At 40.1% G+C, this 18,381-nt stretch overlaps 1 protein-coding gene across 1 annotated transcript in view; it reads left to right on the top strand.

Moving 5' to 3' along the window:
* Window positions 1-9,769: 9,769 nt before the first annotated feature.
* The window catches only part of mtnr1bb (melatonin receptor 1Bb), a 58,554-nt gene continuing 49,942 nt past the window's right edge, over window positions 9,770-18,381 (top strand). The window contains exon 1 of the mRNA XM_037687380.1: window positions 9,770-9,977. Within this exon, the coding sequence (XP_037543308.1) occupies window positions 9,770-9,977 (208 nt within the window). The remainder of the gene's footprint in view (window positions 9,978-18,381) is intronic.

Consider the following 18,381-nt stretch of genomic DNA (forward strand, 5'->3'; position numbering starts at 1 on the left):
GGGGGGGGGACTGTTCAGTGATTTGTAGACATACATCAGTATTTTGAACTGATTCGAAAGTGAACCGGTAACCAGTGCAGTGAGGCCAAAACTGGTGTAATGTGCTCTATTTTGCCTGTATTGGTTAAAAATCAGGCTGCTGCATTCTGGACCAGTTGTAGTAGTGCAATGGAGGTTTGACTGATACCAAACAGGAGTGAATTGCAGTAATCAAGCCTAGATGAAATGAATGCATGTATTACTGTCTCCAGGTTATTTTTGGACAATATGGGCTTCAGTTTAGACAGCCGCCTCAGTTGGAAGAAACATGATTTGACAATCATGTTTACATGATTGTTAAGTTTCAGGGAATAGTCCATTATCACCCCCAGATTAGTGACTCTTTGTTTTTTCTGACAGGGTTAGAGCGGAGAGGTAGATGCAGTGGTTTGTGATCGTGTCTTTGGGAGGGAACAACATGACTTCAGACTTCTTTTCATTGAAACTTAAGAAGTTTAAAGCCATCCAGTCCATGATGTCAGCCAGGCAATCGAGCAGCGGTTGAATAGAGCATGTACCATTGTGTCTTAGGGGGTAGTAAATTTGACAGTCATCGGCATAGAAGTGGAAGGGCATGTTGTGTTTCCGGAAAATAGTACCAAGCGGAAGCAGGTATAAAGAGAATAGGAGGGGACCCAGGATGGACCCCTGTGGAACGCCCAATTTAAGCTCTGCCTCTGCAGAACTAAAATCCTTGATGGAGACACAAAAGGATCTGTCAGTGAGGTAGGATCTGAACCAATTGAGGGCTGACCCTGTGACGCCCACCCACTGCTCTAACCTAGCAATGAGGATCTCATGGTCGATGGTGTCAATTGCGGCCGTGAGGTCCAACAGGACAAGCAGCACAGAATCACCAATATCTGTGGATCTGAAGATGTCATTAAATACCTTCAGCAGGGCAGTTTCAGTGATGTGGAGAGGTTTAAAGCCAGTTTGGAAAAGCTCTAAGATTGTGTGACCTTCCAGGAAGCACTTCAACTGGGACTCTACTATTTTCTCCAGTACTTTAGAAACAAATGGGAGTTTGGAGACAGGCTGGAAGTTGGACACGACTGAGGGGTCAAGGTTTGTTTTTTTCAGGAGAGGCTGGACAGCAGCATGTTTAAAGGATTTTGGCACCACGCCAGTGGATAAACTACTGTTTACTATATCAAGAATGGACGAACCTAGAGTAGGAAAAACCTCCTTTAGTAGTTGAGGGGGGACCACATCAAAGGGGGAATCAGAGGGTTTCAAGCTGCACATGACCTGCTCTAGAGAAGATAGAGTGATGGGTTCAAAATGGTCAAATGGAGCTACAGATTGCGGTGGGATAGATGGGCCATGAGTTGGAGGGGAAATGAGAGCCCGGGTGGTCGCATTTTTTTCCAAAAAGGAATGTAAGAAGTTGTCGCACAGCTCAGTCGAGGCTTCCAGAGGTGATGGTTCAGTGAGGTGAAGAACAGAGTTTAGGGTAGAGAAGAGGACAAGTGGGTTGCAAAAGTTTGAGGTAATTATATCAGAGAAGTATTTGGATTTAGCAGCTTTCACTGCTGATAGCTGCTGATAACAGCGCCAACTCTCTTTAAGTATTTGAAAAGAGACCTGCAACCTGTCTTTCCTCCACTTTCGCTCCACCCACCTGCATTGCTGCCTAATGGCCTTGGTGATGTCACTCAGCCAATGTTCTGCTCTCAGTTTTGATTTTCTAGTTTTAACAGGAGCAACATGATCGAGAGTCTTCAAGCAGACAGAGTTGAACTGGGATGTCAGCTCCTCAGTGGTGGAGAGAAACACTGGGGGCTGAATTATCATTTCAGAGTTATAAACATCTGTGAAATGTGCGGCAGTGAAATGGTTAATTGCCCGGGTGCTACGTGCAAGAATGCACAACTTAGGAGTTAGATGGGGGAGGGTGAACTCAAACTGGACTGGCATGTGGTCTGAAAAAACATTATCATCAATAACAAGATTATTAACAGTCACATCACAAGTTAAAACAAGGTCCAGTGTATGTCCACGCTCTTGGGTGGGGCCGTTTACATGCTGCGTTAGATTAAATGAGTCCAATAAATGGGATGGGTTTGGCAGCACGTCTGACGACAAAGCAGCCCTATTTAGGACCGCTCTGCTTTCCCCTGCATAGGGGTGGGGCCTAAAAAAGGTGGCCCAAAAATAGTTCACCTCCTCCATAAACCAGGTATCAAACCGCAGTTACCTGGACATTAAACTAATGCGGTCAAAGGAAACAATACATGAAGCATATAAAGAAAGACCTTATTATTGGAGCATGGAACGTACAAATGCTTGCGCAACCAAATATTTAAGACAAAGTTTTTTATTTGCCAGCCACATACGAGCACATGCCATAAGTGATCCAGGGTCGCCATTGTCGAACACAACGCATATGACATCATCATAATTTGTCTTGAAAATTTTGCACAACATTTTTAATATCAGTTCAGTAAACCCATATAGATAATATTCTAAATATATATTTTTAGAAATAATAATTTAACCATTGATAGACATTTCATGAATGTTAGCGTTTGCCCATTTTTATTATCTGTCACAATGAAAGGCAGGTAATTTGTATGATTGCCTGTGTCTCTGTGTGTGCATGTGTATGTCTGTCTCATAATACAGTAAACAGATTTTTACTGAAACTTGGAGAATGTGATCAATGAATATACATCTTCCACAGATTACCACCGATCAGATTCAAGATGACTAACACAGTCAACTGACTTTAGTCAATATAAAAATGTCTGGAACGCTGTCAGTTTTACGGATATGGACATGATGGTGCCTGAGGGTCATCTTCATCACATACGCACAAGAGCTTTGTTTAAAACTTTGGCATGTGAGGGGGTGAACAATCAGTGTGCATTCCTTCGAGCAATATTATTTTTTATTTTAATATTTGCATATTTATTTGCATGATAGAATATAATTATTTATTGTATTGATTTTTTTGCTGTTTCTTTCTACAGGGGCTGCCGCAGCAACTAAACTTGCATGAAAGATTAAGTAAATGTGTTACAGCAGTGGCCCTTTCTGTTACAAACTGGGCTCGCACCTGCAGCACCAGGATAACGAAACCATAACAGGGACCACCAAGCTATCACAACCACATAACAAAATATCAGAAAACTGAAAAATAATTGTCAGACAAACTGAAAATTTGCTAATATAATTCATGGCTTTTTTCTTTTAATCTCAATTTAAAAAAAAAAATAAAAAAAATACTCAAGGTTGTAGATATGAAAAACAAAATTCTGAACTTGTCACTAAAGCGTTGAAAGTTTTTATAAGTCACAGCAAATATGGTTCCACTTATCACGTTATTCTTGGACACATTGGGGAAAACAGTTGCTATAATCTGAATAGTTTTATCTTGTTTTCTTGACACTCTTTTCCGCAAACAGTCTTTTTGGGTGAAACCAATTTGGGTGATTTTAACAAAAATCCATTGTGAAACAATGACTTGAGTTAGCAAAAAGTGTGTGTTATCACTATTAAAAAACAAGACAAAAATAAGACCATAGGGAGCAGATGTGTTCCTGGTTATTGAAGAGGGCGGTATCAATATCTTATTTACGTGCTCAGAACTGTATTCATACTTCTCTACGTGTTACTTTTCACCACTAGAAGTAAATGCTTTGGATTACAGAAATTTCCTTTGAAATAGGACAAGACAGCAAGAACACTAGCTATAGATCCAGAGCACTGTGAAGCATGTGCTATACAGTCAGCAGAATATTATCAGAGAGCTGCAGATTTTAATTAGCAGACTTGTGTTTTATTCCACCAACACCATTGATTTTTCTTCGTAGTATTGTTATAATCCCCTGTCTCCACTATTGAGTGTGTTTTTCCAAATAAAAAGCTTGTAAGTGTGTGTTGTTGATGTGGCTGAACTCACAGCCAGAGTTGTCTGTCTTTTGGTCGTCACATAAAGCCTGTTGAACGCACATTGCTCTGCTTTGAGGCTGAGGCTGGGTGCCTCTGATCTGTCGCTGCTGCCGGGCTTAAGGGCATCTGCTGCGGTCCAGCAGGAAAGAGTGAAACCAGGGACTGGAGCTGGCCTCATTGTGTCAGCACTGGCACTGACAGTATTGATGACTTTTGAAACGGCTTGGATCTCAGCGTTTGACTGCACAGCTGTCACTGGTTTAGGATGAATAGGTGTAAATGCCACCACCAATTGTTGTGTGACTGTGCACGATTGCTCCGGAGTCCAGAAGTGACATATTAGAGAAAGGCTCAAGTTATTTTTTGTTGTTGTTGGTCCAATCCATAATGAATTGTGTTCATAGCTAAAAGACAGAGAAGACCAGCGAAAACACCTCAAATAACTTGCACATGCACCATGCCTACTCTATGATTTTTGCACATTTTTCACTTCACCTATCCCCTTACTTATTAAATAGCTTTGTATCCTACCAGGACTGCTATAATTAAGGGATTTGCTTGCAATTTTTAGATGATGTTCAATCAAATAAGTATTAATATTTAGTACCTTATTAGCAGGAATATCAGTACTTGAGCAAGAAGTATGGAAAAATAGACAAAACTCTTTATCCAGGCCAACTAAACACAGGCCCACTTTTAATCTTTTTAGTGTTCTTCTTTTTTTCAGGCTCCTGAAACAATTCTCAATAACATCATACTTATGTGAAAGAACACTACACTAGCTATTTTTTTTCATTCAACCTTTATTTACCAACAGATAAATCACATGGAGCCTCAAAGATTCATTTACAAGTGAGACCTGTTTGGACAGACAAAAACAGTGGTTAACTGGACACATGTAGGAGTTGGAGGCGAAAAAAATTCCTATCAGACTTTTTTTCCTGCCTGAGAAAAAAAAAAAACCTCTGATATTAAAAAAATCACCTCGCTCAAACAAGCACATATTTACGTAATCTGCAGACGGGGGAGACGAGAGCGGTCAGCAATGTTCATAGATGCTCTCGAGGTCACTAAGAGTTCTGATAAGGATGGAAAATCAGTTAATGTCCACCAGTGAGATCCATAAACATTCTCGAGGGATGTCAAGGAATGGCCAAGAATTACGTCTATGAGAATCCAAGAGTCCTGAAATGATGACACAAGTTTATTCAGCTGGTTTCATCTGGTTATCAGTTGGAAATTCCTCAGGGAGGGGGTGGTGAGCGTCAGAATTCATGTTCTCCAGGCAAATTCAGATAAGATGACCTTCAAGGCCAGCCAAGGGAGCCAACTTCAGATAAACACACAGTTGTTTTGGGGACAGGTGGAACTTAATGACATCTACCTTGAGTCTGTGTTGGTCCACTCAGTTCCAAAATGTCCAAAATACAAAATACATGGCCACACCGATGGAACGTGACTGAATAAAATCCCGAAGATCTGATCCATTCAGCCCAAAGCATTTGAGTCCGGGTACTCGAGACACGAACCAAGCCATCATAAAGGCAAGCAGCGTGATCGGGTCCAAATTTGCTGTCAACGACTTCCTTGAATGTAGATAAAACCAGCAACCAGCCGAATCCAAAAAGCAGGAACCAGTTATCGTAAATCCAATTAAATATGTGTCCTTAAAATCCAGAGATGGCAGCAGACACATCATCAAATCTTCCAGTCGATGAGATATCCAGCTGCGTGCGTGCCAACAGGGTAAATCGGCTCGCCTAAAGCCTGTCTTCTCTTTCAAGTAATGTTGTAAATTGAGTTGAGGGACCAACTGATCAAAACAAGTCCATAATTATGGTTCGGAAGATATGCAAGAGAGGCTCACAGCAGTTTCACAGACAGACAGAGCAGCAAAGCAAAGCGGAGAGGGAGGGGAGAAGCATCCGATCTCGGCGAGAGCAAGTGGTGAAGTGTTTTTGCACAACACCATTTGTTTAGTTTTTGCTGTTTTCGCAATTAAAGAATGTCCATGTGAATATATCAGTTCACTGCATTGACTAAACCTTTTGACTGGCTAGACATGCTGATCAAGTGGACTGAACTATTCAGCAACCTAGCACCATCAACATATAACAAACAAACAGTGTTGCACAATAATGTAGATCAGAGCCATTCAGCTGGAACCTGGGGGTCATATGTGGTTCAGGTTCAGCCCCCAAAGTAGTTCATTTAAAATAAAACTACATTTTAAATCAGAAAAAAAACATTAGTGAAACTTACATCTAAAATGACTAATATTTTCATTGTCAACCTTTATAGACGTTCCAGAAATTATACATAATTTCCCCCATTTTTCATGACTATGGACAAACAGAGAAAATTTTATGGACTCATCAAAAACTCAGCTTCAATTATATTTTACGTCTAACGGTCTTGTTTTCATCAAACATTGTTGCTTTTTCATGATAATGTGACACAAATAAAGAAAGAACCAGATATCTGACTCTATATTTATCCATGAATCTTGGGTAACACTACATGTTTCAGTAAACAACATAAATGTTTATGTTGTAAATAAAGTTTGTGCCATGTCAGAGTACTAAAGTGAAGCTTATGGAATTCTGAAAGTCAGTATACAGGTAGACATCTAAGGGTTGACATGCAGTGTAGAAACACTAGACTGAGCAACAGCTTCTACCCTAAAGCTGTTAGACTCATGGATCCCTAACCAGGAAAATCACTGTAACGCCACTTTAATTGGAGATTTGACACTTTATCTGTGCTGCTGATTATCCATGCTGCTGATTTCTTACCCATAAGCTGCTATATTCATATCCATCTGCTCACAACAGACTAACGTTCGGGCTGTTGTTTAATACATCATATTATATCTATCATTACTGATATGTCTTAGATACTTGTATAGTGTTTCTATTTTATATTTCATATTATGGCTACTTTTGGGTGCAACTGGGACCTTGAGTACACAATTTCGTTCCACCTCCACATGTGATGCGAATGACAATAAATAACCTTGAACCTTGATGTATGCATCAAACATCTCTTATAAATTATCTACGACAGAGCTATACAACTCAGTCTGCCTCCTAATGAACTAATTTAAGATAAAACTATATATTTTTAAAAAATCTTGAATTACATTCACATAATAAAAATGATAGCTGGATGTCTGGCCCATGCATTCTTGGCTTTAAGTAACTGCCCCCCTGAGCAATTTCCTTAAATCACCCTGGTGTAGAGGTTTAATATTAGATAATGCTGCGTTCTCGCACTGGTGTGTTGTTTTAAAGAAAAGATCATTTTATAAGCTTGAAACCTATTTTTTAAATTGTCTCTTATCAACTAGATATTTCACACTGATATGATTGTTTCAACTGTGTTTCAACTATGCCACGTTTTCTGTTTTAGTTTTCAATGTGCTTGCCTTAAAATCAAACACCGCATGCTCAGATAGCTTCATAGCTATTTCCCACATTCAAGTTTGACGTTCAACTCTAGTGTTTAGGCTTTTTACACCTGCTTTTCTTAAACTTTTATGTCCAAGTGTATATTAATTGGTATTTTACAAAAAAATAAAATGTCTCAATGTGCAATGTTGCCAGGTGTTGGAAAGACTGCAGCATGGTATAAACACTGACCATCAATGTAAACTGTTGAAAACTGTTCAAAAGTGAATGAAAAGATGAAACATCTAACATCAGAACAATTTTTAATGAATTTGTGTCAGTTGAGGATGAGTTTGTGCCGTAGTAAGTCAGTAACAAATGTACCAGTGCACAAATGACTTAACATTAAATTAAATGTTAAATAACTATAATTTTTTTTGTATTTAGGTGCAATGATAGTAAAGGTCTATTCTATTCTATTCTATTCTATTCTATTCTATTCTATTCTATTCTATTCTATTCCATTCTAGAATTAGGCAGGACTTTTTCTAAACCACAATTCATCTGAAAATAGCATTTGCGTTGGAACAAGATCTAACAAGGATAAGTCGGGTCCTCTGGACAGATTCTTCTTTGTTGAAATGTTTCGTCTTTTATCTAAAAGGCATCTACAGTCTGACTGATGATGCCTTTTAGATAAAAGACTAAACATTTCAACAAAGAAGAATCTGTCTAGAGGACCTGACTTAATCATGTTAGATTTATTTAGAGATTCTTGATCATGCATCTGTAACAAGATCAGTACATACAGTTGAGACAAAAAATACAGCTAACTGTGGAAAGTACTACTTACTTATGGATATTAAGGATAATTGTGTAATTAAAAAAAGCTAATTAAATCTCACTTATTAAAAAAAATCTTTGGTAACACTTTACAATAAGGCTCCCCTATGGCTATTGTTTATAGATGTCATTAATTCCAACCACTTTATAAATCATTAATAACTGCTTTTTATGCAATAATTAAGGGTGAACGAGAGACCGAACTGACCAGTTGCTTGCCAAATAATGTCATATCTGTTATATATTTCATATTGTTATATTAAACATTTCAGACTAAGTTACTACCTTGTAAGCACAATAAGCATTTGTAAACCCATTTCTTTAGCAAATAATATTGTGCCTAATCACTACATTATAAGCATCTAAAAAAATTAGTTTTACAAATTATTATTGTGCTTAAGGTATAGTAACAGTCTGAAATGTTTATTATAACTCTAGATGAAAAATATAGGTGGCAGATCTGGCTCACTATTTGGCAAGAAACTGATCAGTTTTGGCTCTCTGTCACCCTTAATCAATGCATAATAAACAGTTATTAATGATTTATAATGTGCTTATAGAGGAATAAATTCCGTATCTATAAACTATTTATTACCCATCTAACGGGAGCCTTATTGTAAAGTGGTACCCAATCTTTTAATGACTTTTATTTTTTGTGTGCTCTTGGCAAATGAACCCAGCTCCAGACTGCTTGATTCTTTCAGAATAAACATGGTGTGACCTAAAAATAAATAAACAATAAAATGCACTTTCAAAAAGCATCCAACAACAAAATGTCCGGATGAATTGTTTAACTTTTAAAATGTCCTCTTGCTCACCCGTGAGAGATGCCTCACAGGAATCCCAGCGTGCTGATTGGACCCCCCGCTGCGCTCCGCAGCACCTCGGAGCTTTCTGCTCAGATCACAGGCAGAATCTGGGAGGTCACGCGGGGGGAAGACAGCGCGCAAACGGAGGTGAGCGCACGTCTGCACGCACAGTTATGGGGATGAAGAAGAGCGGTCTTTGAAGGTGAGGAGAGAAAGGACGACAAGCCTGTTTGTTCAGCTCAATCCCTCTCCCGTTTTGCTCTTTCCACCAAGATGTGGGTCTCGCCGGGGGCTTCTCGCCGCGCGCGCACTTCCAGTTGCGTCGTAAGCTTGTCTGGCACGTGAACCCGACATGACTCATCAATAAAACTGTCCATAGTTCAGCATATCTAATCAGGAGCACCGAGGTGCAGACATAGGTTGATTGTTTGACATTTCAGAGGAAAACTGCCTTTTTTGTACGAACGTGGGAAGACGAGATTTACAAATGTCCACCGACCAGAGACAGCCAAAGATGGAGACTGCTGCTTTGAGAAATATTTTATGAAGCACACACGGGAGGTGTGGCGCCAACAGGAGGTTGCGGGACATGAATGGACCTTCGTGAAGAGTGCTGACCACTTTAGGAACTTTATACATCGCACGTGACCACAGCAACAAATGACCGCCTTTAAGTAGCGGACTCCCAGCCTGCGCTCTCGTGGGACTTTGCGGAGCGGGCAGGTGCGCTCCATGTTTGGTCCCGAGACCTGCGGGACATAAGAGGCTGGGACTCAGGCGGGGGGTCCAGTGATGCCTGACACGTTATCGCTGTTAAAGAACTGGACAGAGCCACGGCTTGGGCAGCTGGAGCGCAGCCTGGCCCTGGAGGGGACCGCCCGTCCCGCCTGGGTCATCTCCATCTTGGCCTGCGTGTTGATCTTCACCACGGTGGTGGATGTGCTGGGGAACCTGCTGGTCATCATCTCTGTGTTCAGGAACCGCAAACTGAGAAACGCAGGTGAGTTTCTTCTGCGGCTGAACGAACCTCTGAGTTTGGAGGGAACAGAGCACCTCGAGTTTCAATTAAGTTTGACATGATAAACGTTCACTTTTAATAAAGTTACTTTTAACAGATAAGGGAGCGTTAAACGGAACCCACATCACAACCCAGATTACAAGCTGTTAGATATTGGATTATCTGTCAGCCTGCACACAGAGCTTTATGATGGAGGAGTTAAAATGATCTGCTGACTGGCATATAAAAAGAGAGGACACAGCGAAATAATTAGAGTGCTGTTTTTATTCATATATCAGCTCTAGTGTAGCTTTCCTTTTTCACTCATAAAGGATAATGTTCGTAGTCCACCTTTCAGTCAGATGGACTTATGATCACCGGTGTATTTGAATGCCACCTTGACTTCAGACTCCCACATGCAGAACTAAATCACAGGATTTAAAAAAAAAACTAAGGTTCAGACAGAGTCCCTGGTGTTCATGGCTCTGGATTGGCTCAGTGTCTAAATTTGCGGAAGGAAGTGTATTTAGGAAAGTTACGAAATACATTTGCGAAGCTGGCCTCAGTGTTAAGTATGAATAGATTTGGGAAATATGATCTAAATATATATATATTATTTTAATTTGTTTAATTTAATTAAAGAATATTCACTGTGAAAGATGATAATTGCATTAAGAGTCAAGATCACATCTTTCCACCTCTTTAGGCCAAAGATGAAGGCTTTTCAAAAGAAGTAAGATTCATTTAACAATGTCATCTCTCTGTTCATAACGTTGGTATAAGCGTTTAAAACATTAAGATGAAATGAGTAAAGCTAAAACACAGCAGGATTCTGTATAATTGAAGTGGCTTATAATTGTATATTACAATTATAATTTGTAGAAATATAACATAGATATTTGTAAAAAAGAAATAAGAGATTCTAGGTTCAATATTTGAGAAAAAATGTGATCCCGTCAGGGTTTTGCTGAATGGGGACTACAACACTTCCAAAGAGGTCAATGAAACATTTTATATTGTTTGACATATAGTACACCTGTTCTCTTATGCTTCAGGAACCTTTTTATTAGCTGGGCAATTTAACATATCTTCCATCAAATCGAGTGTATCGCATAAATCACTGGGCAAGTTTAGCTGAAAGTAATATCTGTATATACATCTACAACGGAATAACTTTTGGTAGTACTTGAAAGTCATCCTGCATGCATACTCTATGTGAAATCATGTGAGATTCTGCACGAGATCGCTCATAGTGTCATTGACAATGTGTGACCAAAAGAGCTTCATTGTTCTCATTTCTCATCATAAAATGGTCTTAATTTAAATCTTTGGCATAAAAAAGCAATATTTATTTATTTTATAAATACGATAGAAATACTGGGTCTTTTAGTTTTATAGTAGTATAATTAAAAGTTGATGTTTCTATCTATTTATTTTTTATTTTAATATTTTCTTTGACTCGCTGAATGTTTTTATGAAGCTTGTTACTAAAATATTGCCTTGAATATAGGGCTCTTTTTTTATGGTACATTGTACCATTGTATGTACATGTATGGTACATACATGGTACATTTCTGCCTTAAAGCTGATCTCTCTCAACCTGAACAGCCCACTCAGCAGTTGAGAAATGGCACCAAACGTGTGGACTGAAATGGCTCACTTATCAGTTTCGATGGGAAAGTACCTGACAACAAGAGTGTAATAACAGTCACAGTGGGATCAGAGGGCAGTGTGTGATTACTCACCGTTGTTGTCCCTGCCATGGCAGAGTGAGAAGAGAGTCTGCGGCTCAGTCTAATAATTCATTAGATGCAAGCGTGGTGGGTGATAACTGGCCGTGCATTAGTCTCGCCTGCCCAAGCTCATGGCAAGCACTGCCTCATAGTAAATGGTGTACAACAGACTTATAATGATCCAGATATTGAATTGGATCACAACACAACAAAATGTGTGTGATTTATACAAAGCAGAACTCTCGAAGCATGTTCGTCTTGAATCCAAATAGTTTTGTTCAGAACTAACATATTCTGCAAGCATGTCTCCAGGAAAGATGGTGGCACTGTTTTTACTTTAACATAAGCATACTCAACTACATGCTAAAATGTACAATTCAGAGCATAATTTGTAAAAATGCACTTCCCTATACCTGTGTTTGCTTTGGCTATTTCATGCTCTTTTGTACACTTTTGTGAATGGGTATGCAAAATCAGCTTTTACGCTTATGCAGGACAGATGTATTTGCCCTATAAGATTTGGCTTTGAAATTGCTTAGGCGCTGCAAATCCACAGTTGGAGAAGAACATGCATCACAGAGACTCTCCTAAGAGACTTTCATTACGCGTTTTCTCTTATGTCTTCTTCAGCTTATTTTTACTAAAGCTGATCTCCTCTGCAAAAGTTTTGTTTAAAACACATTTTAGTTAAAACTAAAGCTTGAAAGAAAGAAGAAAAAAAAAGCTCACTGTTCAGTTGAGTTAAATGTTTACTAGCAAATTGTTCCTGGTACCTCTGTCCATGGTGCTGAAACCTTGACAACCAGAGTATTCATCTGTTTCTGTGGTGCTAAAATGCACACAAATGAACCAAAACAAACTGACTGACTTGGTACTCTTGTATATTGGTACACTGTGGTGGGTGATTATGGGATTGGGGGTCTGTCGCTACTGGCCATTCAGTACCTTTACAAGTGTGTGCGAGAGTTGTCGGACCCTTTCAGGGTGGGAGTTGGACTCTGCCAGGGCTGACCATTGTCACAGTTCTGTTTATAACTTTTAAGGACATAATTACTCCATGCAGCCAGGGGGCAGTGGAAGTCTGGTAGGTTCAGGATTCTGTCTCTGCTGTTTGTGGATAATGTGGTTCTGTTGTCGCCATTGTGTCCTGATCTTTAGTTCTCACTATATTGGTTCAAGTGTGAAGCAGCTGGGATGAGGATCAGCATCTTTACATCTGAGACCATGGTCCTCGGTCAGAAAAGGGTAGATTGCCCTATCTGGGTTGGGAGTGATGCTCTGCCTCAAGTGGAGGAGTAGTTCAAGTATCTTGGGCTTTTGTTCACAAGTGAGGGAAGAATGGGTCGTGAGATCTACAGACATATCGGTGCAGCTTCCGCAGTATTATGGCCTCTATGTTAGTCCATTGTGGTGAAGTGGGAGCTGAACTGCAAGGCAAAGCTATCTATACACTGGACAGTAAACATTTATACCCCCACTTAGGATCACAAACTTTGGGTAGTGACTGAAAGAACAAGATTGCGGATCACAATGTTTGCAGGGTGGCTGGACCCTCCCTTAGAGATAGTGTGGGAAGTTTAGTTATCCGGGAGAGACTTGGAGTACAGCCGCAGCACCTCCACATCGAGGTGAGCCAGTTGAGGTAGTTTGAGCATCTGGTAAGGATGCAACCTATACCACACCTCCCTAGGGAGGTTTCCTGAGCATGTCTGACTGAGTGAAAAACCCCAGGGAAGACCTAGGACATTCTGAAGAGACTTTATCTCTCTGCTAGCTTGTGAATCCTCCCCAGAAGTGTGTCTGTGGAAAGAGATGTCTGGGCCTCCCTGCTCAAAGTGCTACCCCTGCGACCCGACTCCAGAACAAGCGAAAGATAATGGGCAGATGAATGAATGAATGGCTCTTGTATTTAACGTTGTGCCTGTAAACATTGGAATTAAATTATACACTACAGCATGAATATTATTCCATTAGAAGGAGTGCACTGTACAGGTCTCTTGTCTCTTGTTGAGTCCTCTTGACTCAATGAGACTAACCTGTATAAATAAAGGTTGAATGAAAAAATGTACCATCAGACAAAGACAAATAATGGAAAAAGAACATTTGCTTTTAATAATGATTTGAATAGTTTTATAACTTGAAAGATATATTTACAAGGTGTGCAGCTTTTTTCATTACAGTTTATTTTTTGGCACTTGTCAAAACATTTTTTCAAAGCTTCTTTTTATAGATGTAATTACAATTCAGTTCATTTTATTTATATAATGCCAATTCACAACGACATTGTCTCAGGGCACTGTACAGAAACATTCACCTACATACAGAAGCCAATTAGTAAAGTTCTCTATTGAAGGAAACTGGCAGACATGTTGAATCGTCACTTCATCTCAGTCTCATCCTGAGCAAGCACAATGGAAACAGTGGAAAGGAAAAACTCCTTTTTAAAAGGAAGAAACCTCCAGCAGAACCAGGCTCAGTACAAGCAGCCATCTCCTTTGACCAGCTGGGTTTTAGAGGACAGGAAGGAGAGGCAAACAAACAGAACAGCAGGTCCAGATGCAGGTGCAGGTATAATGCCTACTGGAAGAAGGACAAAAACACATGTCAAGGATAGCAAAACATTTACAAATACAAAACAGGTTGAGCAGTGTAAGTAAAGACAGTAGCAGAGTGAAGTAATGTGATCAGTTTGTCCTCCAGCAGTATAAGCATATAGCAGCATAACTAAGGGATAGCTCAGGAAACCCAAGCCAACCCTAACTATAGGATTTATCAAAAAGGAGAGATTTAAACCTAATCTTTAAAGTAGACAGTGTGTCAGCCACACAGACAGAAACTGGAAGTTGGTTCCACAAAAGAGGAGCCTGATAACTGAAAGTTCTGCCTCCCATTCTGCTTTTGGAAACTCTAGGAACCACAAGCAAACCTGCAATCTGAGAGCAAAGTGCTCTGTTAAGAAAATATGGAACAATAAGGTCTGTAATGTAAGCTGGAGCTAAGTTGTTGAGAGCATTGCATGTTAGAAGTAAGATTTTGAATTATAATCTGAATTTTATAGGGAGCCAGTGGAGAGAAGCTAAAACTGGAGCAATATCTCTCCTATCAACTCTCATTAAAACTCTGGCAGTAGCAACATTTTGGATTAGCTGAAAACTTTTAAAAGAAGTTTGTGAACATGCACCCAGATAGTAAACAATTGCAATAGTCCAACCTAGATGTGATAAATGCATAGACCAGTTTTTCTGCATCATTTTTGGACAAGGTGTTTCTAATCTTAGTGACATCTTAGTGAAGTATATTGTCTGAGGCCATGAAAATATCATTAGTGACTTTTACTAGTGCTGTTTCTGTACTATGAGCTCTAAACCCTGACTGAAACTCCTCAAAAATATTATTTTTTTCCATATGTTCACGCAACTGACCTGCAACTATTTTCTCAAGAATTTTTTTAGATGAATGTTAGATTAGATATAGGTCTATAATTGGCTAGAATGTCTGAATCAAGATCAGGCTTCTTAAGTAAAGGTTTAATTACAACAACCTTAAAGTGCTGAGGTATGTAACCATTCAATAAAGACAAAATAAGCGGGTCCAAAATGTGAACATCAATTACGGGAAATACTGGGAGAGGCTTGGAGTAGAGCTGCTGCACATTACACACATCACACATTAATTTCTTGGTTTTTATGGTGTTGCAACTGATTTGGACCTGGGGTCTTTCTGCATAGAGTTTATGAGTTATCCTCATGTTTGCGTGGGCTTTATCCTGGTAATCCAGTTTCATCCCACAGTACAAAAGCATGCATGTTAGGCTGCTGTCAGGTCCGGACCTCCCTTGCAAAAGAGATCTGTGTTCTCAGTGGGATTTGCCTGGTTAAATAAAGGTTAATAAAAAAAATTAAAACTACAGTTTTTGCATTGATTCTGTTGAATTTGTTTGTCTAGTTTGCCTGTATTGTTACCAGTCATGGTGGTTTTAAGGTAAAAACATATTTAGTGACAAGAAAGTCCATACGTTAAAACTTTCAAACATGATTAAAACAGTGCAATGTGGCCACAGATTGCAGAAACAGGCCAAATCTGGCCCTTGTTGACATTTTATTTTGCCCCCAAGAGGAATATTTTAAATGTAGCTCTTAGATTGAATTTGAATACAACCCAAGGAGCATATTGACCAGATATCCGAACCACATCAACTGGTTCCTCTTGATGTGGAGATGCAGCGGTTCTACTCCACGTCTCTCCCTGATATCTGAACTTCTCACCCTATCTGTAAGGGAGAGTCTAGCTACCCTGTGGAGGAAACTAATTTCAACCGTCTGTATTTGTGATCTTGTTCTTTCGGTCACTACTCAGAATTTGTGGCCATATGTGAGGGTAGGAACATAGACCAACCGGTAAACAGACAGTTTCACCTTACAGATCAACTCCCTCTTCACCACGATGGACTGGCACAGAGTCTGCAATACTGCAGATGCTGCAGCAATACATTTGTCAATCTCACACTCCATTTTTCCCTCACTCATGAACAAAACCCCAAGATACTTAAACTCCTCCACTTGAGGCAGAACCTCACCCTTGACCCGAAGAGAGCAATCTACCCTTTTCCTACTAATAATAATCATAGCCTCTGATTTGGAAGTGCTTATTCTCATCCCAGATGCTTCACCCTTGGCTGTGAACCACTCCTGTGAGAGCTGAAGGTCACGGCACAGTGACCCCAACAGGACCACATCATTTGCAAAGAGCAGAGATGGAATCCTGAGGCCACTGAACCAGACTCCCTCTGCCCCCAGGCTGCATCAAGAAATTCTGTCAATTAAAGTTATAAACAGAATCAGTGCCAATGGGCAGCCCTGGCGGAGTCCAACTCCCACCCTGAAGGGCTCTGACTCGACAATGCAAGTCAAACTCTTGCACCACTTGTATAAGGACTGAACAGCCCATAGCAATGGGCCCCCAATCCCATACTTGCAGAGCACCCCCCACAATGCATTCCAAGGAACACAGCTGAACGCCATCTCCAAGTCCACAAAACACAAGTAGACTGGATGGGAAAACTCATATGACCCCTCGAGTACCCTAGTGAGGGAAAAGAGCTTGTCCAGTGTTCCAGGGCCAGTGTTCCAGGGCCAGGAAGGAACCTGCATTGTTCATTCTGGATCTGAGGTTCGACCTACAATTGGACTTGCTTCTCCAGAACACCTGAATAGACCTTACCAGGGATGCTAAGGAGAGTGATTCCCCTATAATTGGATGACACCCTCCATTCCCCCTTTTTGAAGAGGGGAACCACCACCCCAGTCTGCCAATCCAGTGGCACTGCCCTCAATGTCCATGCAATATTGCAAAGGCATACCAACCATCCCAGTAGCTCCCGTCTTTAAATAGGGGTGGCCTTTATGTCCAATTGTCCACACTTATAATGTTGTTGTAGTGAGTATCACTCAGCCCTCTGTGAGTACCAAGTGACCATCAGGGCACTAACAGGCAGGACACTACCACTCATTAGGCTGATGGTCCTCCTTTTGCATGTGAATAACTAGTTTTTGTCTGTCACCTGCAAACTTGTCGGTCCATTATGCAAAGGTGCTACTTATAAGACAGAGTTTGCTAGCAGCTCTTCAGACTGCAGAAGTCTTCTGGGTAAAAGATGAAACACTTCAACAAAGAAGAACCTGTCCAGAGGACCTGACTCAATCTTGTTAGAACAGCATGCAGAGTACTCTGTCCATATATTTTTGAGGCGTTAGAGTCTCAAAATGAACTAATCAAATATGGACTGCCAAAAGTTGCAACTCTGAACTTGGCATTCACCATTTTTAGGGAGACAGTTTCTATGTGCTTCTTCTTAGTGCTGAATCATTCAAACACATCTCTGGTTCTGTCTGTTGCAGCCAGCTTGTTTGTGTCTCATCTCTTGCTACTTTCACTTTTGCTGTTGATCTAGCTGTGACCCAGCTGTCTGCTTTTACATTGACAAAACACGACAATGTCTTTAAAATATAAAATGCAGTTGAGCAAGCAAGAGTGCATATGTATGCATCTGAGATGGCTGAATATTGCCAGAGAGAAGAAACTTTAAAGGCTAGACACTAAAATTTAAGTTCTTGCTTGCAAATGGGTTTGAAGACATCAAAGGTTTGCAACTGTTATAGTACATTTTTCAAAACTGGCTACTGTGTGTGCATGAGTGATTGTGATGAGCGATTCACTCTTTTTTTTTCTATAATTAACTGTACTCCAGACCATCTTTTTTTTTTTTTTTTTTTTTGCTATGAAGGCACCAGGGGGTTAATTTTAATACATTAAAATCAAAACATGAGGTAGTCCAGATAAACCAGCTTGTCTTTATCCTTACAGAGTTTTTTCTCCCACCTTTCTGCTGGAATATTTTTGTATGCATTGCAGAAAAGACATGGTGGAATCTAGTAGAAGCAGCATTGGCTCAGGACTCAGGAGGGAAAGTTCTGACTGCTGTTTGTGATTATGCATGAAACAGAAGTTCTGATTACACAATCTTTCTGGAATCTATGGATGGTGTTCTGGAAGAGGTGCCATCTGGGAATCCCTTGTTCTACTGGGTGACTTCAATGACTATGTGAGTGGGGTTATCTGCAAGGGGTGATAGGGTGAAATGACCTTCCTGATTTAAACACAAATGACCTTCTCTT

Source organism: Nematolebias whitei, chromosome 14 (genome assembly GCF_014905685.2).
Source record: "Nematolebias whitei isolate Nwh7 chromosome 14, NemWhi1, whole genome shotgun sequence".
Classification (NCBI taxonomy): domain Eukaryota; kingdom Metazoa; phylum Chordata; class Actinopteri; order Cyprinodontiformes; family Rivulidae; genus Nematolebias; species Nematolebias whitei.